Genomic DNA, 27,210 nt, shown 5'->3' on the forward strand with positions numbered 1-27,210 from the left:
AATCCATTGTAGGTGATTAGTTCCCTAGCTTTTAATTTAGAGAGGTTATGACTTTGTATTTTTAACCTTTGTGCTATTGATGTTAGATAGTTTCTGAATTTAACTGTCACGTATGGCTGTGTTTTAGTGGAAGATGGAATGACCAGGGTATTTGTTGATAATTACGTAAAATTACCAAAGCACTTCAGATAGTTACAAAAGAAAAACTTTAGAGAAAAAACCAAAACACTTTACTTCTTGACAATAGATAAACTTCTGGTAAGAGCTTGTGCTTTAGGTGGAGTCCTGGTCAAGAAGGTTGATGGTGCTTACCCTCCTCACTTTAATGTATCTGTCCTTGTACACTTACATCTTTCCAGCATATCTCCTCTAATCATTAACTGATGGTAATATCATGTGGTAGCAGATTTTTGTGCTTCAATCATATTGTTTGGCACATGATTTTCTTGCTGTCTGTTTGTAAATGCAATACTTTGTTCCAGCATAGTAACCCCGGGTTTACTTCCATCTCCTGTTTTTTTTTTCTTTTTTAAAGCTGATGGGAATAATTTCAGTGGAAGAATGCCAATGCAGACATTTTGTTGAGAGTTTCACTCTTTGGCTTTTATATCAAGACAGACAGCATTGTTGAGCTATATGCTCTCGGCCTGGAATAAGTAACTCTGATTTGAGTTCTGTGGATTAAGAATTGAACCTCTCTTTGACTATCTTAATCATGGATTTGTCAAAGTGTATAGTCAGGTTTTGCTCTGAAAATTGGTTCTTCTGTATTGTTAAATTGGTACTAAAAGATCAAAACTTCTCTAGATTTTTGTAGCATTTCATATGGAAATAATTTCCATCTTGTTTATGTAGTATGTTTGTCTCCTTTTTCCTATTTTTTTGAGTTTTATTACTCAAATGAAAATCTAAACTGATGCACTGTCGTGAGACCTACAGAGCTACTCGCAGGCTGCAAAAACATTTCAGTAGGTAGAACAAAAACTTTGCACACAAACAAGACAAAACAAGGAATTTGCTACCAAAATTCACTACTTCCCATGGGCTGGCAGGTGTTCAGCCATCTCCAGGAAAGCCAGGCTCCATCATATGCAACCATGTTTTGGGAAGACAAAGAGCATCACTCCAAACCTCCTCCCTTTCTCCTTCTTACCCAGCTTTATATGCTGAGTGTGGTGTCACGTGATGCAGGATATCGCTTTGGTCAGCTGGGGTCAGCTGTCCTGGCTGTATCTGCTCCCAGCTCCTTGTGTACCACCAGTCTTCTCACTGATGGAGTGGGATGAAATGCAGAAAAGGTCTGGACTCTGCCCAGCAACAGCTAAAACATTTCTGAGTTTACCAACACTTCAGCACGAGTCAAAAACACAGCTCTGTTCCAGCTACTGTGAAGAAAATCAATGAGCCCATCCTAAACCAGCACAGATTGCAAGTGGAGCAGTCAAGTCAGGTAGAGGATAGACCTTGTGTGAATGGCCTTCAAAGGAGAGGTGTCAAGAGACAGTCAGCTTATTCTGAAGCAGTGTGTTGTAGATGAAAATGTGGAGCTCTTCTTTTATGTAGACATGGTTGTGTAATACTGGCACTCGAAAGATGGAACATGTGAGTGAGAAAGGATGGAAATCAGACATTTAAATACTGCCCTGATCATTCAATTATATGTCTATGTATGACTTCAGATAGAAGCATTGCTCTAAGTGTGTTTAGTTCTAAGCTTCTTATAAATTTCATGCAGTTCAGTCAGTAATTAAAGGGCTCAGTAAATTTTTGAAAACCAAGAGACCATGTTTTCCTTTAGGATGTTTCTAAATCAGAATCAGGAGCATTATCACTTTTCTGTGTGTTTCTTCTCACCTTCTAGTAAATACTGTCCCTTGTTTCATCTCTCCTCTGCAGATGTAGCACCTGAGCACCACAGGGCATTTGGTAGTTCCTTTGAATTTTGTGTTTGTCATTGAAGTAACCTGCTTGTCTCACCATATTGTAGCAAGTATGTAGGGAAGTAACTTTAATTTCAATAGTAAGTGCATTTGTTCATACTTTCAGCTATTGTCTGAAGGTTCGTTTTAAACTAAACATGGAAGAAAATATTTATGTTCCCTGTGTACACAAAAGTATTTCAAATAAACTCCAATTAAGACAGCTTTATTCAGCAAATACTTGATTGATTATGCTAACATGTTTATGATAGCATTTTAGTTCTTTTTCCAGAGCATGGCTTTAAAATTCTCAGTTTTAAACACAACTGCTACACTGTCATATTATGTGTTTGTTATTGGGAATGATCAATCTGTAAAATGTAATGCCCTTCAACCTTTATTAGCCATGGGGCAAAAGCAAAAAGTCACTCTTAAAAATGAATTTAAAAACAAGTGAAAGGCCCATACCTTTCCATTGTACCTTTTAAACATCTTTAGCTTTGATTATTTTTCCTGATACTGTTTGCATTGTCAGGTGCAGCTTCTAGTTGATTTTATTCAGTCACTGCCAAGCATGTGTTGCTGGATACTTGATTCCCTTAACTCCCCTTGCTCTCTTGAAAATGAGAATTTTTTTTTTATTAATGTAGTTTTTATTTGTAATAGGGCAGTTGATAGGACAGAGAAAAATCAACTAACATAGCTAAGAAAGCCTAGTTTATTATTATAGATTAATGTGAAACTGAAAAAGCTTGTTTGTTGGGAATTGTAAACATTACAACTTCAGTGTTCTTACAAATAGCTGGAGTATGTTACCTAGAGATTGTATTGTTTAACCTAGTGCTTTAACTATATGTAAATATAGATTTATTTTAATCAGCTCTTTAAATGATTAAATAATTTATTCTTAGAGTGTTTCCATAGGTAATGACATTAGGATACTAGAAAAGTTTCATTAGGTGTTTTAGTATTGCTGGATTCAAACATACTTTTTTTTAAAGAGTGTTTTCTAGCTTTGAAATACTTCAGCTCTACAAAAGTCTTCGGAGAGATAATTTCAGCATTTTACTGTCCTAAATATGCATCCTTATAGCCAATGGCAAGTTAGGCAGCTAGTTAGGAGATGGACATGCAAACGCTTTCATGGGTCTGGCTCCTAGCACATGTAGTATTCCAGGTCATTAGCTTGGGGAATAAAGTATCTAACAGTGATCTTCTTACCCACAGTATCCTAGAAGCACACATTGCCTTTTCTCAATACCCTTTTTTTGCCCTTTGTACAATTTCTGGCCCATGTTGCTTATTATGCAAAAGCTGGCCTTCATTATATTCATTATATTCATTATATTTATTATATAGTTTATTATTCCATTATATAGTTGTGAAATAATATCGAATACTTTGAAGTTGTTACTGTTCTTTCATCTAACAGTTTGGTTTTGGATACTACAAATAGGTTTATTTGATGGTTTTATACATTCAGATAGCAGCTGTTTTCTCTCTTGTATATTAATAGCACTTCAGTTTATATTTTCCTTACACATATCAAGGAATCCTAACCTTTACTTCTGGGATCTTATAAAGCTTGCAGTATTTTATCTATAAGGCTTAATTTGGCCAATATGTGTACAAGTTGTAAAGTACTATTTCTTATCTAGCATCTTTTGTTTGTAAACAAAATCTGATTGTAAAGCAACTCGTGCATTGTTTGTAACTTCTAAAGCGCTAATGAAGTTTTAGTAGTTTTGCTGAACTTGTATACAGTTGATTGGGTTTTTTTTTTCCTGAACATTAGGACAGAAATTATTGTCAAGAGCTCTTGGAGCATTGTTTTCAACCTTTTGGTTCAGCAGAGAAGCTTTTCCTCATTTAGAAATACCCAACCTTTTATTTGGCCGGGGCAAGGGTATTTCGTAAAATGCTTTGTTTTCTTGCCACAAAAACTCTAGGAAGCCCTGTTACGAAAGAAATGCTGTCAAGTGGCTTTCCTCCTGCCTTTATCACTGATGTTCAGTAGCCATTCAAAACTTACAGGGTCAGGTAAGAGCTTTCTTCATAGAGCAGTGACATTATTTCTGGTTAGCCTCCAAAATGTTATATTTGCTGAGAGCTCCAATGCATTTTTCATTTGATTTTCTTTTTGTTTGGTTTTTTTGTTTGGTTTTGTTTCGTGGTTCTATCATCTTTTACAGAAGAGATTTTTTTTTTTTTTAAGTTTAGTTTAGCCAACTAAATCTGCTAATGAATCCACTGAGCAGTTATTCAGAAATGTTTGCTAATGTGTTTTGCTTTAGGAAAATATCCAAAATAATTGGATTGAGAATGCAGCATGCAGAGTATTTTTCCAATAGCAATATTTGGAAAATTGTATATGTGAATGGTGCTGTATTGCTCATTGTTGCATATATGTGTGTGTTGTAAGCTACGACAGCTTAAGTGAATATTTCAACACAGCAAAATAAGTATTTGAAGACAGAAGAAGAATGAGCAGCTCTTGAGTACTTTGGCGTAGTATCTTGAACCTTCAGAATTACACCTTGACTTGCTTGATAATTGAGTTTAATTCTTTTTTATATTTTAACTGTTTATTGATCCTGAAAAGACTTGTGCATGTGATAAGTAGAAGTGTTCAGGCTGATAAAACTAGACAGGTTCTTCACTTCTTGCAAGATTCAGATCTCTGGTTCCTTAATGTTTAAATTTTTGAGAAATATTTAATTTTTTTCTGTAATGCAAAATTTATTTCTGAACATCCTTGAAGGGTTTTTGTTAGCTTTTCTTAATGGGATATTTTAAGTGGGAAATCTTCAACCTTTATTGTGGAGTCAGAGCAAAGGAAAAATGTTGTAATGAATGAGGGGAAATGAATAGCAAGCTCTAACAAAAGATTTCATAAACACGGCCACCAACAAACACACCACCATATTCACCAACTTTACTGCTATGTCACTCTTCAGTAAAAAATAAAAAAATACCTTGTTTACTATGAGCGTACTAAAGGGAATATATGAAAGTGTCTTGATTGCTCTAATTCTTAGTGCTGCAACTGGTGAAATGGTTTGAACCATCTTTCAGCACCCTGAACACTGCCAGTGTTCAGGTGTTAAGAACTTGATTTATTTGACATTAGGTCTTAAGTAGACACATTCATTTTTTCACATGAACTACTGCATTGATAAGGACTGTAAGCTGGCTTTTTAGAAATAATATTATCGAGAAGGAGCTTTTTTTAATAATCTCTTCTTAAAAAATTACCAGTAGTGAGGAGCTGACCTGAAACCTGAGGCTTGTCTTCATGCTTACCTGTCTTCATTGCTTGTTTATAATTACGTACATTTCTCCGTCTTTGTCTGTATAAATCATTCACTGTGTACATTCATACTTGTTTCTATAGTAAGTTTGTAACTGCCTAGGAGTTAAAATTCTCAATTTGGTTTTTGCTTCTCTGGGTCAAAAATATACCTTGCCTGGTTGCTGATTCTTTAATTATCATTTTAATAAGCCATACAGTTGCCTGCAGAGAATGAAAATCCAAAGAAGCTAGAAATGTGACAAAAAATTAAAATAGTGACATTTGTGTTACATAAGTTCTGAAGTCAGATACGTTTGTGGAGTCAGAAATAGTCTCTAGAGTTCATGTATATTATTACTACTGTGAATCATCTGTTATACTGCAGATATCTCGTGTAAATGTTTTACTTTGAATCACTTCTGCTACCTGAACAGAATTTGATATTACTTTAAGACTTGTAAGATTACTAAAGTACCTAATTTGCTTTGTTTTTTCTAATTTGCATTGTAGGTTTTGACATTTGCCTATAAGCACGCATTGGTAAATAAAATGTATGGAAGAGGTCTCAAGTTTGCCACAAAACTTGCAGAAGAAAAGCCAACAAAGGACAACTTAAAAAACTGCATTCAGGTAAGGAGTGTTTGGTCAAGTAATGGGGCTGCACTCATGCTGTGTAAGCTTTCAGAAGTAAGATGTAAGTCTTCTGGATTTTTTGTACCTCCCATTTTAGAACTAAATGTAACATTTTAACTTTATCCAGGTTTTGTAACTGAGCCTTCATTTTTAAGCTGTGATTTTTCTTTCCTTTTTCTAGAATATCTTGTTTGTGAGTAACTTGTTTTTAACAGATTTACTTCTTGGAACTTACTTTGAGGCATAAAGGAGAGACAACTTAGTCAAAGATATCTGCATAAAAATCCCCTTATGTTGCTGTTTAACCACTGTTAGTTTTTACTATTATTAATAATAACTACTGCTTGTCAAATTTAATGGGGAATTAATGGGAATTCCTAAGATTAAATTTTTGTGCATTATGTTGAAAGAATGTAGATCATATAGAATGGGGAGGAGGGGTCTCTGTTTCAGGACTGAGGAATTTAAAGCTTACCTGATCTCCAATCTGTTGTCTTTCTGGTAATAGGCATTTTTAGTAAACTGTTAGTAAATAGTTGATATCAGTGCAGTATTTGTTTAGATTTAGATGTTAAAAAGAGTAAGACTCATTTATTTTTTTTTAATGTGTGCTTTTTTTCTTCAGCTAATGAAGTTGCTTGGATGGACTCATTGTGCAACTTTCACTGCAAATTGGCTTCCTGTCATGTATCCACCTGATTATTGTGTATTCTAGAGAATCAACAATTGTAAAATTAAGATGATTTTATATGGGACAGGATAGGAAAAGAGAAGTTTGCCTTTTTATTCGAACGCATGTTTTCGTTACTGAATGCTGATTATTAAATTGTGTGTATTTATCAGTAAAGGCACCTGGGTATGGCTTAATACCTGTTAACCTAACTCCTGTCATCAGGGAGTTTCCTTATTGTGCATCCCATTGCTGGCAATGGATGTGCCAGAACTGCCAACATCAAGGATTTGGAATTTGTTTGGAAAGAATTACTGCATGCATGTTATGTTCTGAACTGTTTCTTTTAACTGCAAACCTGTAAAAGTTCTGTATTTTTTATGGTACACTGAATTTTAACATGGTGATCTTAATTTCAATTGTATGAAGGCCTTAAAGCTACTTCAAGAGTAGCTAAAATCTTACTTAGTAGATGAAAATAATGGACACCTGTATTGTTTGCAAGAGTTTACATTTAATGTTTTTAAGAAAAATTCAACCTCTCACAATGTTACAATGTTTCTCAGAATGGCTGATGCATAGGTACTCTTGTAAATTTTCAAAACTCTTCATTTTGGAGTGATTTCAGGCAAACTCAGTAATCTTGGTGAAGCTGAGTATCAGGACAGGCTGATACATGTATAAAAGTGCCAGACAGTTACATCTTGATCAGATATTGTAAAGCTATACATAGATGTTTATTAATGTTAAAAATGCAAAACACAGCAGAATAAATGTGCGAAGTTGAAGATGAAAAAACCACCATGTTCACTCTGATACTTTTAAGGGATTTTTATAATGAATAAAAATACTGAAGCTAAAAATTGTATTGGTTTCTGGATGAGTACCTAAATAAAACTTACTGAAAGAAAGCTTACAGACAGCAGAGGTTCAGTGTAGCCCAGAAGATCAATGGTTTTTGTTAAAGCCTTCTTACTAACATTGTTCCTTCAGTGGAGTGGAGTTGGTCAGTTTGAACAGGTCGTATGTATCAACCAGAGGCAAACTGTTATATCTTTTACCTTGCTGTTTTTTTAATACTTATAATGCAAAACTCAGATGCAACTGCAACTTGATAACCATAAATACACAGAAGGTGCAACATAATCTTGGAAAGCATTCCAATCTGTGAGGTGCTGCCACTAAATCAAGATCAGTAATAGCTTTCTCTTTAATTCTTTCTTACTGTGGCTTTAAGCAGCTTGACATTTGATTCTGGAAATTCTGCTAGAATGGTCGTGTTAAATATATTGCAAACTTTTTCCAAAAATTCATAGTCTGTACTGAATCTGAATTTATTTGCCCATAGTAATACTGTTCCTGGCTTACAAAAGTACACCATTGTTGCTAGCAGGGGGTCCAGAGCTCCATGATGATACACAACATCAGTTGCCAGTATGAAATCATAATGGTAAGTTGATATAGGAAAGTCTTCATTGAGGCCTTCTCCCCATACCAGTTTTCTCACTTCAGGTTTGTGCATATTCAAGTTCTGTGTGTTTCTTGAAATATTATATGAGAGATTGTCAAGAACTTCAGGCAAATCAGTAGCTGTAACATGAGCTCCTAAAGAAAACATGAGTTTGTTTCAATTTACTGAATCACTAAGGTTGGAAGAGACCTTCAAGATCATCTCTCCAACCAGGAACCATATCCCCAAGTCTCACATCCAGACACCTCTTGGATGCTTCCAGAGACAGTGACTCCACCGTCTCCCTGGTCAACTTATTCCAAGGTACCCAGCCATCCTGTCTGTAAAATAAAAAACTTTTCTAATATCAAATCTAAACTCCCCTGGAACAGCTTAGGGCTATTTCCTCTTGTACTTGACACAGGGCGAAATTCATAGGTATGTAGTTAAACATGTATGAAGCTTTATCTACATAACTAGTCCATCATGCTCCTCCCCAATAACTAGGGTAGTTTAGTTAACAAAACAGTATTTTACAATAGTTTTCATTAAAAACAAACAAACAGTGACAAAGTTTACTTTAACTGTTGTTTCATTGCCTTAAAGTGACAATGGCAGAGCTAAATCATCGTTCACTAGAAATCCAAAAGGAAATTCAAATTTACCAACCTAAGATACATGCCACTATGGAAAGCAAGCCTGTTCCAGCACCGATTTCCAAAACCTTTTTGTCTTTGAGGTTGAATTGTTCTTGATTTGATTCCAGATATTGAGATAAAGCCAGTGCCTAAAATGGTTAACACATATCCATAAGAGGGTAACAGCTAAGTTGCACAAAAATTCATTAGATGTTTTTATACAAAGGTGTTGGGCTTTTTTAGTATAATGAGAAACACTGAAGGGTGTAACAAAACTGTAAGATGGGAAGAATTGTGATGTATCCTGGTTTTTTTAATATAAAAATGAACTAAAGCTGTTTATTTTTAGTTTTAAGTTTATGTGTTATGGATTATGTGATACAGATTTACTACATACTCCTACATGAGTCCTCTGACAGCTCAAGACATAATCACAGAATAAGCTGAGTTGGAAGGGACCCTCAAGGATAGGCAGTGTTAAGATGTGAACCATACATTCAGAACAGCAAAGTTGAACAATATGTAGGGAGTAATGTTCTGGTTTGTTTTCATAAATGTTATGCTATACTATCATTATCAAAAAGTAAATTTAGGCTTCAGCAGAGATTTTTGAAAAACTTTTTTTGTTTCAATTTTTTTAGCAAAGAAAATATTAAAAATCTGTTATTTACAAACTTGACACTTGTTTATTGATAATAGTATAACCTTTAAAAAAACAAAACAGCACTGTATGAAAATACTATCAGGCCTTTGTAAAGATTTTGTCAGTTAGTAGAACATAAGTGGGCTGTTTATTAACAACATAAACTGATGCCAAAGAAAATGTCTTCCCCCTTTTGCTTCTCTTTAGAGTTGTGTTACTCTTTTAACTCCTGTGCTTTTCATAATGCAACACTCTCATCCTGCTCTGGAAAAGCTGACAGCTAATGAATCACCGGTCCAATTTGTGCAACCTCTCAATTTTCTTGGAGAGTTTTACCATCTGCATTCTGACACTTGATTAATGTGCAAATTGATGATCTGACATTTCAAAATAAGATACTGTTTCACCCACCCATATGCTCTCTATTGTTTTGAAATTGTCTGCCATTTTCTTGTGAGCTTTTTAAATAAATGTGGATCTAAAAAATTTTGAAATCCTAATTTTCTTGTCTTTATCATTTGACCTCACTTCTCTCAAAGGCAGTTTCCTTAGTCTGCATAAAATTCTGTTTTTAAGAGCAGGAGAAGCAGAGACTGAAGAACTGCTTGCAAGTATGATTTTTCCATACTGTAATGAAACTGTTCCAGCCTTTTCTTTAAAAGCAGCATATTTAATCATTATAATGTCCTTTATTTTTTGATCTCACACAGTTTTCTTTTTCAGTCTCCTTTTTGTACTGCTGATTATTTACTTTGCAGCAGTGACTGATTGGAAGCATGGAGGAAGCTGAATGTTTCTTCATGAGTTCTCTTACTGATTTTTTTTCAACCCCCACATCCAATGTACAAATGCTTTGATGCCATAGCCCTTTTGGCATGAACTCACAAATTACCCCAAGGCAGAGCCTTCTGCTGAAGAACTTCATTCTACATAGGCAAGCTTCCACTGTCAGAAGTGTCATCTAAGAAAGCTTCCTTAATGTTTGTGTGCTGCTGTCCTGGTTTGCTCTTATGTCAGGTGAGCTTTCTGTGTGTGGTCTTGTGTACTTACCCCCGGCCATACCACAGCTCCAAAGTGTTCTATGGACTCCTGAATGACAATCTGGTGGCCAACATATGTATAGTGCTCCTTGTCAAAATAGTGTGAAACTCTAGGAACCCAGTTCTGCAGTATTTTAAGAGTTACTGGTGAGCCTGTGAGAGAAAAGTTGAAATTTCAGGGTTTATGTGCAACAAGTTAAAGGGCAAAAAGTATTTTACAAAAACAATATATGGGCATGGGGACTAGAAAAGCTCTCAGGACATTGGTCTTGAATCATAGAATTATTAAGGTTGGGAATGGTCTGGAAGATCATCAGCTCCAACCATTAACTAATCCAGCACTATGTTCATTGCTAAAACATGTCCCCAAATGCCACATCTACACATCTTTTGAACACTTCTGTGGGTGGTGATTCTATCACTTCCCTAAGCAGCCTGTTCCAATGCCTGACCACCCCTTCAGTGAAGACTGGTTGCTGTCCAAAACCAGACAGTCTGGGTGGCCAGGGAGTGAAAGGAACAATGGTCATTTCCTGCCATTCTCGGTATTCACATGAGCAATTTAGAGACAGAAATGAGCCTTTTAGGAAAAAGCTACCAATTCAAATATAAAACTCTGCTAATTACAGCTAGAAGAATTTCAGGACCAAGTTAGCTTGTATTTTGGTGTTTGTGCTGTAGATTTCATTTGTGAGGCCAGCACCTCTGGAACAGCAAGCTGCTTTTTACTTAAGGACATAGGATTTACATCCTGCATTGAAGAAAACCTAACTCTTTCTTAATGGCTTTTTTTTGACGAACAACAGGTCGGTGCTACAGTTGTCCCTGGGTGTCTCATCACAGCAAGGAGGCTCATGGGTGAGGTTTTTCAGATCTGTGCCCAGGCTGTTCCATGTGATCTCACTGAAAACAAGGGCACTGTTCTGAATGACTGAAGTTTTGTTGCAAGGATATGTGTAGAATTAACTGCAAGGGAAAACTTTGCTCTGGCTTGCAGGGATTTCAGGTGATCCCTGCCTGGAATCCTTAGTAGCTGCTGAAGCAGTTTAGCCTATTAAAATCTGTAATACCACAGCTTCAACAGTGCTAGCCCATTCAATGCATGTTATAACCATATCTCTTTTGTAAGAGATTGTAATTGTGAAATAATTCTTAGATGTCTAAGTAAAATCCAGAGGCCTTTTTAAATATATTTTGTATATTATGGAGGTAGAGGGATTTTTTTGTAGATTTGATCTGATAATATGCAAACATAAGGGGAAATGATGGGGAAAATTTGGTATCAAAGGCAAATTTAAATGATGACATCTACTATTTGAAGACTGATAAAAATCAAAGTATGATATGCTAGCATGGCATAGCAATTGCAGTATTTAAATTTGATTAAACCTGCATCAGAATCTGCATGGTCAGAGCTGCAAGTGCAGTTTTCAGTGTCATACTGCTCTTCACAGCTTTCTTCTTCCTCGGATTGGCAATCCATTGTTCTTTGAATTTTGTTAGGGAATGGTGGCTGCTGTGCAGAGATCATGGCAGTAGAGCTGAAACAGAAGGGAAAAAATAATGTTAGAAAATCTTGCAGGCACTCTCTTATATGACTGGAAAAAGACAGTAGTTTAGGTGGCCTTTGGTGGTCTTTTGGGCTCTTTTTTCAGTGATGGATTGAAAAAACAGGATGAGATGTAACATCCCCACTCCACTGGATGGTATGAGCTGTTTCTGGGAATGTAGTAATGCTGTCAGAATTTTTATTCTCTCTCATTTATCATTCTTATTCTTGTGTTTTATTTTGTCATTTATGCAGAAGCTTAGGATTATGTCACTGAATTGATACCACTAGTCAGCCTGAAAATTGAGCTACTCTTATAAGCTAATGCAATAGCAGAGAAAGATAACTGTCTTTTAATATCTGTGACTTTTTATCTGTAATTTACTATTTTCAAAGAGCTTGGGACGTATGAATCCAGAAATAAAACTATTTCTTTTGCTGCAGTCAGTGCTCTTGATTTTGTGTCCTTGCACAGAGTTGCCTTCTCTTCCCTGTCTTTTCCTGCAGAACAGCTAAGTCAATTACAGTGAACTGCAGATGATGCAGATGGCAGTCAGGAAATCATTGGCAGTGAGAAGATTGAATCCATAAGGCTTTTGGGATAACTCTCTCTGTGCATCCCCAGTGCACAGGGTAGCACCCAATCTAAGAAGGAGCTGATTGATACCAGTTGACATCAATAAAGCAGGAACAGGACTTGATACAGATTTGCTTGGAGAGCTGTAGGTCAGTGAAATTCTTTGCTTGACTAGAATTTTCTTCAGAGAAGCACCTATGTATATGCATGTATCTGTGAGTGTGCAGAAATATAGATAAAGATAGATACAGATATCGATATCAATATTTAGCTATATACACAGACAGTTCTATATGTAAAGAGGAAAAGGTTCATAACTTGCTCTGGCCGAGGCTGTACAAGTTCACCTTTCCCATATAACATGATGGGTGGAGTGAGCTGTGTTTTTGTCCATGATAAAAACATTTATCCATTTTGCTCATTTTTGAGACTGCATATTTGCTCTCTCCAGCCACAGGCACTGCAGATGAAGTGTTGTATCATTTGGATTGCATCATACAGCAGCAGGCTCTTTTATATATCCTCACTGGATGGGGTAAATCTTTGGCAGTGACCAAGATGTTTAGCAATACCTGCAGATAGTTTTTTAAGGAGCAGTGTGACTGCTGACTTATGTGAGTGATTTAATTTGCACATGATATTGACACCATTGCAATTCTACTGATATCTGATATATTCCTTATTGCTGCTATGTTTATTCACAAGCACAAGATTTCTGTATTTCTGTTCTAATTCCTCTCACACTGGCTTTGCTTTGTCGTGGTAGTGATTTTGTACTGGTACAGAAAAGAGTGCTTTAAAGTGCTTTATATTGATTTCTGCACTTTCCCCCCCCCCTTTTTTTTTTTTCCCCCTTTTTTTTTTTTTTTTTTTTCTTCTTCTTCAGAGGGCCTCCATCTGGCTAGTAACAAGATCTGGCTTTCCCCCATAGTGTGTGATTTGAGGTACGACAATGGTAGGTAAGAGACTGAAGTTAATGGTGCAGTCACTGCATTCCCTGACATGAGTGAGTTAATCCATGTTCACATTCCATGTGTCACCACCGTGTGCCTCCTTCCAACAGCAATGGTGTTTTTTAATTTAATCAAAAGTAGGCTTCTGGATTTGAGCAATGTCTCCTTTTCATGCCTTAAGCAAGAATAAAATCTGCTCCTGTTTCAGTGTTTTAGGATCTGAAAAATATTTTCAGACTTGTGCAATAGGGAAGGTACATAATGAAAAGAGAAGAATCTGTCAGAACTGGTGATGGCTACAGCTAGAAGACAATTGGTTGAAAACATAGTCTTCTGAGCATTTTCTATTGAAACCTGCAGAGCACTACATTCTCATATTTGGGGGTATTGGGGTGAGTATTTGTTTTGGTAGAGTTTTTTGTAAGGCTCTTGTTGCATGATTTGTGCTATTTAAGTGTAAAAGCCAATTCTGGCAGGAGAAAACTTTACCTTGTCTAGTACTCTACTATGTATAAAACTAGAAGGTTTGTTCAATGAGTAAACTGTTAATTTGTCAGTTTGGATGGAAAGTGATCCCCCTGTATTTTTTTCCTTGCTTAAACAAGTTCTTACTACAACAGGCCAAAATTTCAGTTGGCTGTGGTGGCAGTGAATTCCAGAAAATAGTTTGGAAGCATGCTTAGTAAGAACAAACTTGTTGCTCAGCTATTAAGAACCTGCAGCAAATAAAATTTTATCTCTGATCCTGATATATGTGTATACCCTATTATCACTCATTCAGACTGAGCTCTAATTCAATTAGACATGTTATGTTACATTTTCAAATTAAAAATCATTATACTTTCCCTCACTTTTGTCCTTTAAGATCCCCTAAAATGGGAGTCTGCTTAAATATTTCTAAAGAAACATTGCTGGCTTTCCTAAATCCATTAAAATGATCAGGAGGCCTAAAATCCACACCAGTGCTTACCCTGCTGCTGGTGTGGTCCTTAAGTCCATAATTTGCCTGATCTCCTAGGTGGTGATTTGGGGGGATAAACACTGTGCACTCTGTGTTTGTATGTCACCTGACACACTGGTCTCTGGTTTTTGGCTGGAGTTTCTGAATGCTATAATAATATCTTGTAGAGATGTAGCTTTTGCTAAGCGGAAAGGAGTTTGTAAGTGTGTATATATGTGTGTATATATATATATATATATATATATGCATGTTCATTCTACTGATATAATTATTCAATGACATATTTCATAGGAGTTAATAAGTCTTTTTTAGCTGCAAACTACAGGACAGTTTTAGTCATAAATTGAAGAATTCAGGTATATTAGCATCTTGGCCTTAATGACACACAGCTTTATTTATCATTTCAAATGACAAACTGTTCCTGAAGGCTACAGGCACAAGTGAATATTGAGATGCTGTTTGCAAATAGGTGGTGTTTGCATTATTGCATTCTCTATGTGTAATATGTTCAAGTTGCTGCTGAGCCCCTAGAATTACAAAAAATAATATTTCTCACTGTTTTGACATTTTTCTGATCCATATTTGACTAAAAATTATGTATCTCTAATAGAATTTTTGTTTGATAATGTTGCAAGCAAAATCTGTTTCCTTAGAAAATGTTGGCTCTTTCTGAATATTAGCAGCCAGGGTTTTTTCCAAATTAGTCTTGTTGGAAAATAATTATCTAAATTCTTTCAGTGTTGTTAAACCAGTATTGACTTCATTAATAGCCTTAAGCTGTTGGGAAGAAAAGTTAGAAAAGCATTTGATTTCTTCAGAACCTAAGGAAGAAGGAATAATTCACAAAACTATATCTATTTGACAATATTACATAAAATTAACAAGGTAACACTTAGGGGCAAATTGTAAGATGATGAAAAATCTTAGGGTAACATTTTATCCCCTATGAGAATAAACATTGTGGCTCTTAAACTGCTGAAATCAATTGCTCAGAAAGAGTTTTTGATATCCAATTACATAGCCAAAAAAAAAAGTAGGTTAGTGAGCAGTGCTGTGTCACTGGGTCTTCAGCTGTAAACACAACTCTGCTGAAATGTGTTTCATCTCAGCACAGAGTTGCTCAGTGTAGTCTCTGTTAGTTGAAAAATTTGGGTAAAAGCCAATTTCATTTGCTAACATGGAAAATGCAATTGCAGTGTGTTCTTTGCAAGATCGGGCTTAACCATACTTGTACCATACATTAACATCTGTTTCTTAGAGCTCATGCCATTTTCTCATGTTACCCTGCACTAAGTTAAAAAAAAAAAAAAAAAAACAACACCACCACCAACAATACAAATGCAGAAAGAAAAGAAATGTCAATGGTCAATGTTAGGAACATCACTATAGTAAATCCAGGTGATTTTTGAATCTACAAGGTAAACCCACCCAAATATTGTAAGCCGGCAGTGACCGTCACTCTGCAGGAAAGAGCTGGATTCTGTTGGCTCGCAGAGCTGACCTGAAATACAAGAATTCAGAGAAAGATATTTCTGTTGTTAGTTAGCAGGGAACACAAAGGCAGACAAGGTTAGCTGGGCAGCTGTGTGAGTACCTGATGTGGCAGAGGGCATGGGAATCTTCCTGTGGGTGGATGCACGCTCCAGAGGTTTTTTATACAGGCGTGCACCTGAAAAGAATAACTTTCCCCTGCAGCCAGTCGGATTGCAGGTTATTTAGAGTAACATTACCAGGCAGTGCTCAAAGAACTTACCATGTTACACTTAAGTCTTCCACATGTGCAGTACAAAATCAAAACTCTCTTAGACTTGGAAGTCCCAAGCATACGAACCTTTCTCGGCTCCTCCAGGCTCTGGTTCTGTTTTTGCAGACGACGCGTTCCCTGTGTTCGCCTTCCGCCAGCAGAGCTGAACCAAGCAAGCAACGCACTGTGGGCAAACTAGCGCATAAATAATGAGTGTGGCAACTTGGCAGCAGCCCAAGCGCAGGGAAAAGTTCATGAAGTTCCCACTAGCAGGAAAAGGTCAGCTCTTCCTTGCCCTGCAGAGTGTCTGGCTGGGGAACCCTCCCTGCCCTGAGTCACAGACAGAATGGGGAAGTGTCAGTCCTAAGGAAAAAACAACTTTCTCATCATCTTCACTGCAGGTCATAACCATGGGAAATATTGTATCCACTGAAAAACAAATGAAAATCCCACTTTTATCAGAAGACCTTCCAGCTGATTATTTTAAAACAGATGGATGTCATAGATGTTGAAGATGAACCAGATGTGTATTTCTTACACATTTCAATTGGAGAGATTTATATGCATTTATTCTTTTGCTGCCCTTCTGCCTGCCCTTCTCCTTCTTTACAGATTCCGCCAAAAGAAATTCAATCCCATTAGAAGACAGAAAAATTTAAAAGCCACTTTGAAAGTCATAAAGCTAGAAAATAACCCCTGGCTAATTGATGAATGGATGAAGGCTGGCAAAAGACATGGGGGAGGCAGAAGAAATGTAGATTTTAACTCAATTTATAGGCACTTTCATTTTGGGGTGAAAAGCTTTTGAATTTAGGAAATGCTATCCTGAAGAGTAGCAAAGTTTAAAAAATAAACCTTTTGTGTCATGGCAACTGTTCCATGCATGGGCTGCTGTGTGTCTCTGGGAGTCACAGCAAGGATAGGAAACACTTGGCTCCATGGCCAAATGCTCACCAGCTTGTTTCCTCTGAAATTTGATAGTTAAAACATACTTTTTAATTTATGGGAATTAGTATTAAGATATCAACTGTGTTAATTTGATACTGTCCACAGACCTGCCTGATTTTACAATCAAGTGCAAGTGAGTGGTCCTGAGGTAGGTGAGTAGCAGTTACTGGAAATGTAGATAGGCTGCTGTTGGAATGACTGCCATGGCTTTTTTTAAGATGTGGTCCTTTCAACAGGCATGTTCCTGCTGAATAAATACATATTTATTGTATTTGTCACCAGGGGTCAATGCAGCTCAAACTAGTGCTGCTATCAGAGCTCTGTCCTAAGCTTTGGAAAGGGACTGATGCTGGACATAAACAGGTTATTTTTCAAATGAAATCTGAGGAATTGACTTACTCTAATTTGTCTCTTGTAGCAAGGGTGGAAACTGGAGGGACAGTGTTACCGCTTATTTATGAATCATGCAGGCATGGCTTAATTTCTTGTTTATAACTCGTGGAGTAATCAACACTGATACTCTGAAATGCAGCTTTTGTTGACATATATTTACTATATACTTTCTATAAATAATTTTGATTCCATATTCAATCACCAAGTATTTCTTGTTTAACATTGAAAATTACTGTTGTATGGAGGGGTAGCCCCATGGAATTTAAATTTCTCCAGACTTCTGTGAATGGGCAGGCTGAGGGCAATACAGCACCTCAGTTCTGTGTGTAAAATTGCACTTTTCAGTTATCAATTCAACATCCAGTTCCACAAAGCTCTGAATTTTCTGGTTGTCTTTTCTGTTTCTCCAAATCCTCATGGAAATTTTGCCATCTAGACCATTGGTGGAAGACAAAATGCAACAGGCTGCCAAATATGACGAAGTAAACAAAACTTCAAGTATTTTTAGAATTTTAGTGTGAACTGTGTAGCTTGCATAGGTTTGAGGGCGTGTGAAGTCTGAAGGTAATGTGAAACCTAACTGGTAGAGTGAGTCTTTTTCCTGTTCAGTGCTAACTATTAGGAAAGCTGGGAAGAGTATTTTTCCTGACTGTGTCACTGAACTCAGCAGTAGCATTCTCTTCAGTGTACAGGCAGAGTAAAACTATGTTCCTATTATTGGATTATAGATGGCAGTGTTTCAATTTTAAAACAAATTTAAAAGTTCCTCTGCTGTTCATAGTACCAATTACAGCATAAAAATGATGTAAAACTATCAAAACTTTAACAGGTTGTGATAAACAGGAATGAAAATGTTACGGTCATTAAACCCATCAGGAGCAAGAAGCCTGCCAGATTTGTGCCAAAAGACAGCAGAGTTAAACCAGAAAAGTTAAATTATGTTCTTGTAAATTAAACTGATAACTACAGATGAACAGGATTGGATGGTAATTACTCAGAACTCCACAGTGGTATTACCAGCTACAGACCAAAGTGTGGTGCCTGCATGTGAAAGTAACCAAGCACTGGAAACTGTACAAATGTGAGTTGTGTTTCTAAGGGAATCTTGGAGGCATATAGGGAACAGTGGGGTAAGTAAGTTTGACATCTGTGCTGGTTGAACTGAGAGGAACAGCAGTGCTGGTGATAAGTAAGAAGTATTGTAAAGAAGGTTTTGTGTGTTCTTTGGCAGTGTCTACAGGCATGTAATGAATGGTCCTCCAGTTTACAGTGCACGTTGTTTTCCGCAACTTTGCCTAGGTCACTCACTGGAGATCCTTACAGAAATTGAGTTTTGTTGGGATAAGGAGTTTTATTTTTTGTTTTAATAGTTTAACAGGAAGGAGGCCATAAATGGTCAGGTTTTCAATGACCCAGAAGGACCTGTGCTGCTGAGTGTATTCCTAAAAGGTAGCAGAAAATAATGTGGTGACAATAACGTAGAATTATTTAAGACAGTGAAAAGAAAAATAAGCTGCAGAGTTCCAGAAGGATCTCTGACATGTTATGAGAGGTGATAATATGATAAATGAAATTCAGTGCTGACAAGTACCACATAATACACAGTCTCTTAACTCAGTAGCACCTAGGAAAGAGATCTTCATGGAGCCAGAGACAACTATATGCCATAGCTATATAGCTCCAAAATCACTAATCAAAACCACAAAGGGATTTTTATAGGAAAGGCATTTTTATAAGGAAATGGAAAAAATCCAACCAACAAACTAACCAAACAAACAAAAACTGAAAAAGGAACATTGTTTTATCCACTGCAGGAATTCAGATATTAATCTCATGTTTTCAGTGTGTGCCTCAGATCTTTGATTTAAACATTCATGATCTTGGAGCTCCTGCAGGATTTGCTGGAGGGCCTGAGTGACCTGGTGAATGACTGATGAAAAATGGCAGTCACACTTCTAGAGCAGATTCTCCTCATTCTTATTGCTGGAGACATCTGTTAGCAGCCAGCTAAATGTCTACAGCATGATCTTGGCATGGTCTGCTGAAGCATAAACAACTGCAAGGTGAATTTGTTCCAGGCTGAATCCCTGACAGGGAAACACCAGTGAAATACCTCACAGGAATCAAGGAATGTTTCTCTAGGAAGATGACATGGCCAACAGCTCAGCTGAGGTGCCTTTACACCAAAGCAGGCAGCAGGGGAAACAGACAGAAAGAGTTGGAAGCCACTGTGCTGTTGGAAATCTATGACCTGGCTGCCACTACTGGAACTTGGTGGGATGAATCCAATGACTGGAGTGCCACTGTTGATGGCTAGTGGCTGTTTAGCAGGGACAAGGGAGAAAGAAGAGGTGGTGGGGCCACCCTCTACACCAAGGGCTGGATTCAGTTTGCAGAGTTGTCTCTTAAGAACAGACACGAGCCGGTCAAAAGCTTGGGACAAGAACCAGAGACCAAGGCAGCAAAGAGAGACTTGTGTTGGTGCCTACAGGCCCTGGATCAAGGGGAGCCTATTGATGAAGCCTTCTTGCTCCAGCTACAGGAGGCACTGTGCTCACAGGCTCTTGTCCTGCCTGTCCAAGGGAACCACACTGAAATCTGCTGGGAAAGTTGCACAGTGGCTGTAGGCAATTCAGGAGACTCCTGGAATGTATGCAGGATAACTTCCTGACCTATGTAATAGCCAGCCCTATCAGAGGGGATGTGATATTAGACCTGGTGGTCACCCACAAAAGCAGGCTCTTCTGGGATGTCAGTATTGGAGGCAGCCTCAGCTGCAGAGTGATCATGTGCTGGTGGAGTTTGCAGTCCTGAGAGATATGGGTCAGGTCAGCAGTAAAGTAAGGCCCCGCCACTTTAGGAAAGCAAACTCAGGAAAGCCAACTTTCAGCTCTTCAAGGAGTTAGTAAATAGGACCCTCTGTGAAAGTGCTCTCAGGGACAAGGAAGCAGTGCAGACCTGGTAGATCTTTAGGGACACCTTCCACAGAGTGCAAGAGATTGAGATTCCCAGGAGCAAGAAATCAGGCAAAGAAGGCAAGAGACTGGTGTGTCTGAGTTGGGACATGCTGGTTAAACTAAAGGGCAAGAAGGAAACACGTGGGCAGTGGAAGCAAGAGCATGTGTCTGGGAAAGAGTATCCCTATACTCTGTATACAGGGATACAGTCCGGCTGTATAGGAATGAGGTGAAGAAGGCTGAGGCAAAACTGCCAGCAGTTGGCTTATGAGCCCAGTATTGTAAGGGATGCAAAGAATGAGAAGGGACACTGTAGATATCTCAGCCAGAAAAGGAAGGTCAAAGAAACTACCACTCATGAAAAGCAAGGCTGACACACTGGTGCCAACAAGCTGAAGAGAAGGCTAAGGTACTTGGCAGTGTTTCTGCCTTAGTCTTCACTGACAGCCTCTCTTCCCACACCTCTCGAGTGAGTGAACCACAAGACAGGAACTAGGCAGCAACATGCACTGTTAGCAAAGATCAGGTTTGTGACCACATGAGGAATTTGATTGTGCATGAGTCTATGGGATCCCAGAAGATGCATCCCAGAGTCCCCATGGAAATGGGTTGATGTAGTTGCCAAGCTATTCCCCATGACACTTAAAAGGTCAGGTGAAGTTCCAGGTGACTGGAAAAAGGGAAATATAGTGCCCATCTTTAAAAAAAGTAGAAAGGAGGACCCTGGGAACTAAAAACCTCTCAGCCTCATCTCTGTGCCTGGGAAAATCATGGAGCAGATTGTCCTAGAAGTTCTGCTAAGGCACACGGAGGATGGAAATGATTTGAGACAGCCAGCACAGCTTCACCAACGGCAAGTCCTGCCTGACCAACCCAGGGGACTTCTGTGATGGAGTGACTATATCAGTGGACAAGGGAAGGGCTACAGGTGTCATTTATCTGGACTATGGTAAAATCTCTGATAGGATCCCCAACAACAACCCTTTCTGAACTGGAGAGAGATGGATTTGATGAGTGAACTGTTCTGTGGCTGAGGATTTGTTTGGATGGTCACATCCAGATGGTAATGGTCAATGGCTCATGCCCAAATGGACATTGGTGACAAGTGAGTCCCTCAGAGGTCTGAATTGGGACCAGTGTTATTTAATATCTTCTTAATGACATAGACAAAGAGATTGAGTGCACTCTCAGCAAATTTGGAGATGTCACCAAGCTGAATGATGCAGTTGACACACCTGAAGGATGTGATGCCATCCAGAGGGACATGGACAAGCTTGAGATGTGGGCCCATGGGAACCTCCTGAGATTTAACAAGACCAAGTTAAAGATGCTGCACCTGGATCGGGGCAACCCCTGGTGCCAATACATGCTGGGGAGTGAACAGATCCCCATCTATGGAAACAATCAAGGTCAGGTTGGACAGAGCTCTGAGCAACCTGATCTAGTTCAAGATGTCCTTACTCATTGCAGGAGGGATTGGACTAGATGACCTTTAAAGTTCCCTTCCTACCCAAAGCATGATCTTCAGTGTTTGGCATTTTTTTTTCCAATTCATTATGGCTGTGGAATGAATTCTCAGCTTAAGGTCACTAATACCTAAAGTTAATTCTGGTGGCCTTCCTGAATAAGGGGTGAAAGGTGTAGGATAACACTGAATATGAACCTCAAACTAAACACACTGTTTTCATTATTTTTAGAATAAGAAATCCATTCTCCTAGGTAGATATCTTCTTTTGCTTGCCTGGCTCAGGGATGGTGACTCAACCACTTCACTGGGCAGCTTGTTTCAGTGCTTGACAAAAATTTTATTTTTTTTTCTTTAGTTGATTCAGTGTTTCATGTTCATCAGGCTTAACCTTATTTGCACATACAATGAGATGACACACATCTCAAAGAAGGGTGCCAAGCTGAGTGTTGCTAGGTAAGCAACCTGGAACAAGTTGCCCAGAGAAGCTGTGGATGCTCCACTGCTGGAGGTATTCAAGGCCAGGTTGGATGGGGCTCTGAGCAATGTGGTCTAGTGAAAGGTGTCCCTACACGTGGCAGCAGGGTTGGAACTAGATGATCTTCATGTCCCTTCCAACCCAAACCATTCTGTGATTCTAAGTAATAATTTTAAATTGTGCTGACACATAGTGGGTCTTTATATTCAGGAGCATGAAAGAGTGAAGAAATGCTCCAAGATTTTATGCTGAGAAGAGTGACACCAGGCTGTACGCACCTTGTCACCAGCTCTTGGCTGCTATTAGTTGTGTATAGTGCATTTAATGCCCGCTCTGTCCTTCCCTGGCAGTGCAAGCACTGCAGCTCATTAGCAAAGCTGTTGGGGAAATCAGTGCTGCATCACTTGGACTTAGGACAAAAGCCAAGATGGTGAGGAATGGGACTCTAAACTGAGTGTTTATTTCCATAATTTAACCTTCCTCTGTAACTTAGGCTGCTCTAGATGAGCCTAAAGAACCTCATTCATGTGATGATAGATGTGTTCTGTACCTTCTGGGTTCATCTGTGTTGTCTGTTGAACCAAGACCTCTTCCTGTCTTGTAAGAAAAACAAGGGGACAGGTGAGTCAAAATTTTTTAGTGGGTTGAGTAGGACCTTCCTTCACTTTTCTTAAAGTGAAGAGCCCTTGAGTATTATTTGATGACACATTGTAATAGCAGAATTAACAGGTTGTTTGGGGTTTTTTTAACTAGTAATTTCCTGGTTGAGTTTTTTACACAACTTCTCTAAGTGTCTCTTTTCAGGGTCAAGACCATTTAGATGCCATGCACTTGCATGAAGAGATTGGCCAAAGAACAGCTGCAGAGAGAAAGCAGAGAAGGAACAGAGAGGCACAACCTGTGGCACTGCTGGATGTGAAAAGTGTATTTTACTGCAAGAAGTCAAGGACAAATCAGATCCTTTGCTCTCATTTTCATATCTTGACAGCAGAGGCAATGTAACTCATCCATTATTTTTTTTAATACTGATTCCTGTTTAATTATAAAGTCACATACTTCAGCTTCCTTCAGCAATGAGTTTTGAGGATATATGCAAGCCTTCTGTAGTTATTTTTTTCAAAATCTGAAGCTGTTTGCTTTATTATTTTAGTTTGAGTTTTGTCATTAATCTCAGTTCTCCTCTGTTTTAAATAGGCACAGATTTTTCCCTTTGCTGCAACTTCCTTCTCATCTGCTTATTCATTCCTCCTGTTTGGAGAGCTGCTGCTCCCAAGAGAGAAGAACTAAAGCTGAGTTCATGTGAACTCTCTCAAAGCTCTTCACCGAGGAGCCCCCTGCCTTGCCATGGGGTGTTGTCTTACCTCCTGTGGTCCCTCTACCATTTCTCAGCCAGTTGTTTAGAGAAGGACTCAATGCCATCTGCTATTTTTTCCTAATGGCAAGGAAAGATCTTGAACTAATTCCATGTGGCTTTTTATAGAGCTAAGATTGTGATGGTCTTAATATGCTGAACTGGAAGTTTAACAGCAGGGGCTACCCTTACTCGGTCTGTTTGGGGCTGGTTACTATATACACAAATGAGGGACCAACTGAAACTGGCTGTGTCAAGGATGAACAGTCTCAGGGCTACAGGCTTTGGTTTACCTTTTTTTGTTTTTCTTGAGCTGTTGGATTTTTTGTTTTGTTGAGATTTGGGTTGTTTTGGTTTTTTTTCTGTTTGTGGGGGGTTTTGTGCATTTTGTTGTTGTTATTTTGTTTGGATTTGTTTGTTTGGTTTTGTGGGATATAAAATTATCCCCTGTTGTTATAACATTTGCCAGACAATAAATTCTTGAAGTATTTATTCAGGTAAAGCTGTTGAAGCCAATGAGGGTTTTGTCGGGGTGAGGGTTGATTAAATGGCTGAATAACAAGAATGCAGGTTCTGATTAATGGTATCCCACTGAAGAAACTCCTTGATTCTCTTCCACTTGTGAAAAATGTGATGTTTCTCTAGAAGGAAAATAAAAGTGTATTTAAAGTAATTTCAAATGAATGACTAATGAGTAGCTCAAGCAATATTATAATTAAACAATTTGTTTTGTAACAGGAATAAGTATTCAGAAATCAGACTTTGCAGACTAATACTAGAAGTATTTAAAAAAATAATTACATGGAAGAATCTCTATTGACTTAGAATCCTGGAATCATTAAGGCTGGAAAGAACATCTAAAATGGAGTCCAATTGTTAACCCAGCACTACCACGCCCACCATTAATCCCAGTAATTTTTAACAAACCTGAACTTGCACGAGCTTCACTATACAGATGCACAATACAAATAAAAAGTGTGTTTCCTTAACTATTGTGTGTGCAAATCAAAGCAGCTCTGTGCCTGAATTAGTCCCCAGACTCTTGATGACATTACTGAAACCATAATGGAAATGTCAGATGGTTACCATAAGGTAAATTTCTATGTCACTGGAAGACAGTGGGCTTTTTTGCCTTGGACTGCAAAAAATATATTTTATTTTTTTTTCTAAAGTTTATCTTTAGGAGTGCTCTTGCATATTTGGCATTGTGCTGCTTTTTTTTTTTTTTTTTTTTTTTTTTTTTTTTTTTGAGTTTGTTTTGGTTTTTTTGGTCTTTTGTTGTTGTTGTTGTTGTTTTGTTGTTGTTTTGTTGTTGTTTTGTTGGTTTTGTTTTGTTTTGTTTTAAAGCTTTTTTTGCTTCTCCTTTTTTCCATTTATAGAATATCTGGGTGCAAAAGGGATTGTTTTGAGACCTCCAGTTTCACTCAGATTTAATAAACATCTCTGTGCTGCAGTGTGCCACATCTGAAAGCTCAGCAGGTTTGTCCAAGCAAGAACTGCAGAATTTAATCCTGAGTCTCTAATAATATTTATTTTTAAAAAATCAAATTAGCTCCAATGTCTATCATCACACCTTTTTAACTGCTGGCTGGAGCTATAAATGGGCCATAAATTTAGTGTACCCTTCTCTGCTGTATCTTGCTGTGCACTTGTGTTCTGTGCTGTCCATCTTGCAGGTAGGAATAGGATGCTGATTTGGCTCTGTAGAAGTTCAAAAGGATTGCAATATGGATGTTTGAACATCTTCCGTCAGAAGTGATCAGTAAGTCTTTACTAGCTCACTAAAGAGGGAACTGCTGGCAATGTACACATCATGATTTCTTTAGGACACCAAAACTAGTTCCTGGTTTTAGTCCACAGAAGCACAAATTAGAGACATTAATCAAAGTCTGACTGTTTGAAGGGAGATATTGGCTTTTTTTATTTTATCAGAGGGACAGCTGAATCTTGGTTTATTTCCTCAGCTTCACCTACTTTATTGGTGTGTTTTGTGAAGGTGAGAGGCCAGAAGGCCCAGGAACTCAGTCCCAGGGAGGAAGTCAGCCTTGGCAAACCTTTTGTTGTGCCACTGCCTCTGCCATGCCCTGTGCCTGTAGTATGTGAGGAATGGCCCAGAAAAAGCAGAATTACGTTATCTGGAAAGTACCAGTAATGCTTAAAGCTATGAAAGATTTCCCTGGCAGCTTTTGTAAGGCTATTCAGAAAAGATATTTTTGGATAGCTATTAATCAAGGTTAAAATGATTCCCTGCCAGCACCACCAAAAAGATGAGGGGTTACTTTATGCATTTCATGCCAGTGATAGGCCCCACAAATACTTTGTTGGCCTCCTTCCCTCCCAGGACATGGTTCCAGGCCTCCATTTTCATGCCAGTTGGTCAAAACCACAGTTGTTTTCAAAGCCCTTTAAGGACTGCAATTGCAGCAGTGCAGCACAGGCAGAAGCTCAGAGGAGGGGCAGCTGTGCAGTGTAGGAAATTATCTTCAAATGAAATGTATGCCATGAGTAACAATATAATGCCTCAGAGCACAGGTAATCCAGTGCTACAGCAGCAGCAATCCTGGACAGTTACATCTGGTGTTCCAAACCTGCTTTTTTGTTGCTTTTGTTGCTCATCCTCTCCTCCATCCCAGAGCTCCAGCCCTCCTGCCTGCATGCTTGCTGCCACTGGCAGGTGCTCTGCCCTTCTGCTTCTGTGTCCCTGAGTGGTAGGGAGTGATGCTCACACTTCTCTGAGTGTTTGTGACCTGCCCTGCTGTCACTGCTCTTCATTAAGCCTCTCTGGGGAAATTATTACTCACTTATCTCCACAACAACTGTGATGTTTGTGGATATTTTTATGTTGTTTCTCTTTCTGGTCAAACACTGAAATGGACTGCTAAGATTGCAAAGAGTTCTCTCCAGCTGTTTCAAATGGAAATAGCTATTATGGATGTTATACAATTATGCCTAGTTTCCTAGGCAGTTATCCATGCATGAGTTATGAAATCTAATTAGAAGAATAATAGTCTTGTTTTGGTTTTAATTATCACTTCTGCAATGCAGGTCTTCTAAAGAACATTGTTAGTGGTAGTGCCATGTAAACTAAACAGTAAAGCTCCTCCACTGATGGAGTGGCTTCCCCCTTCGTGTGTTTCAGGAGGCAGTGAGCAGCCTGGAGTGCCTGCCCATTGCTGATGGATGTGATTCTCTCTCAGCTGTTGATCCTCCTGCCATGCACTTGCAGAAGTATCAATTGCAAAGGCATTTGTGATGGGGTTTTTCAGTCCTTGCTGACCAGATTTTGCAATGTCATGCAGGCAGAGGATGATGTGAGAGCATAGAAATGTGCTCTCAAATAACAAGTTTCTCCAAACCTTTTCAAGCTTGGGTGTCATCTTTGCTCTCTCCTGCATCACTCATGTGCTTGTATCAAATTGACAATAGAAATCTTTCATCACCTTGGGAGGGAGATTTCATTTCACAGAATTCACAGAATCACAGAATCACCAGGTTGGAAGAGACCTTCAAGATCATCGAGTTCAACCCATGCCCTAACACCTCAACTAA

At 38.3% G+C, this 27,210-nt stretch overlaps 2 protein-coding genes across 4 annotated transcripts in view; one reads left to right on the forward strand and one right to left on the reverse strand.

Annotated features, from left to right (window-relative positions):
• TPP2 (tripeptidyl peptidase 2) overlaps positions 1-7,380 on the forward strand; it is a 50,828-nt gene extending 43,448 nt beyond the window's left edge. For 2 of the 3 annotated variants that reach the window (XM_066313497.1, XM_066313498.1), the window contains 2 exons: positions 5,722-5,841; positions 6,470-7,380. In XM_066313497.1, the coding sequence (XP_066169594.1) occupies positions 5,722-5,841; positions 6,470-6,559 (210 nt within the window). In that variant the 3' untranslated portion in view covers positions 6,560-7,380. Of the gene's footprint in view, positions 1-3,868; positions 3,960-5,721; positions 5,842-6,469 lie in introns of all 3 variants that reach the window. The other variant, XR_010742972.1, reaches the window with a different exon arrangement.
• A 344-nt stretch (positions 7,381-7,724) lies between these two features.
• On the reverse strand, positions 7,725-16,260 carry LOC136357880 (protein-lysine methyltransferase METTL21C-like). The gene is given in 8 exon segments (XM_066313507.1): positions 7,725-8,119; positions 8,634-8,751; positions 10,296-10,438; positions 11,675-11,826; positions 15,754-15,796; positions 15,799-15,826; positions 15,920-15,994; positions 16,079-16,260. Coding segments are annotated over 8 exon segments (1,026 nt in total). The 5' UTR covers positions 16,151-16,260.
• Between the last annotated feature and the right edge of the window lie 10,950 nt (positions 16,261-27,210).

The sequence above is a fragment of the Sylvia atricapilla genome, chromosome 2, assembly GCF_009819655.1.
Source record: "Sylvia atricapilla isolate bSylAtr1 chromosome 2, bSylAtr1.pri, whole genome shotgun sequence".
Classification (NCBI taxonomy): domain Eukaryota; kingdom Metazoa; phylum Chordata; class Aves; order Passeriformes; family Sylviidae; genus Sylvia; species Sylvia atricapilla.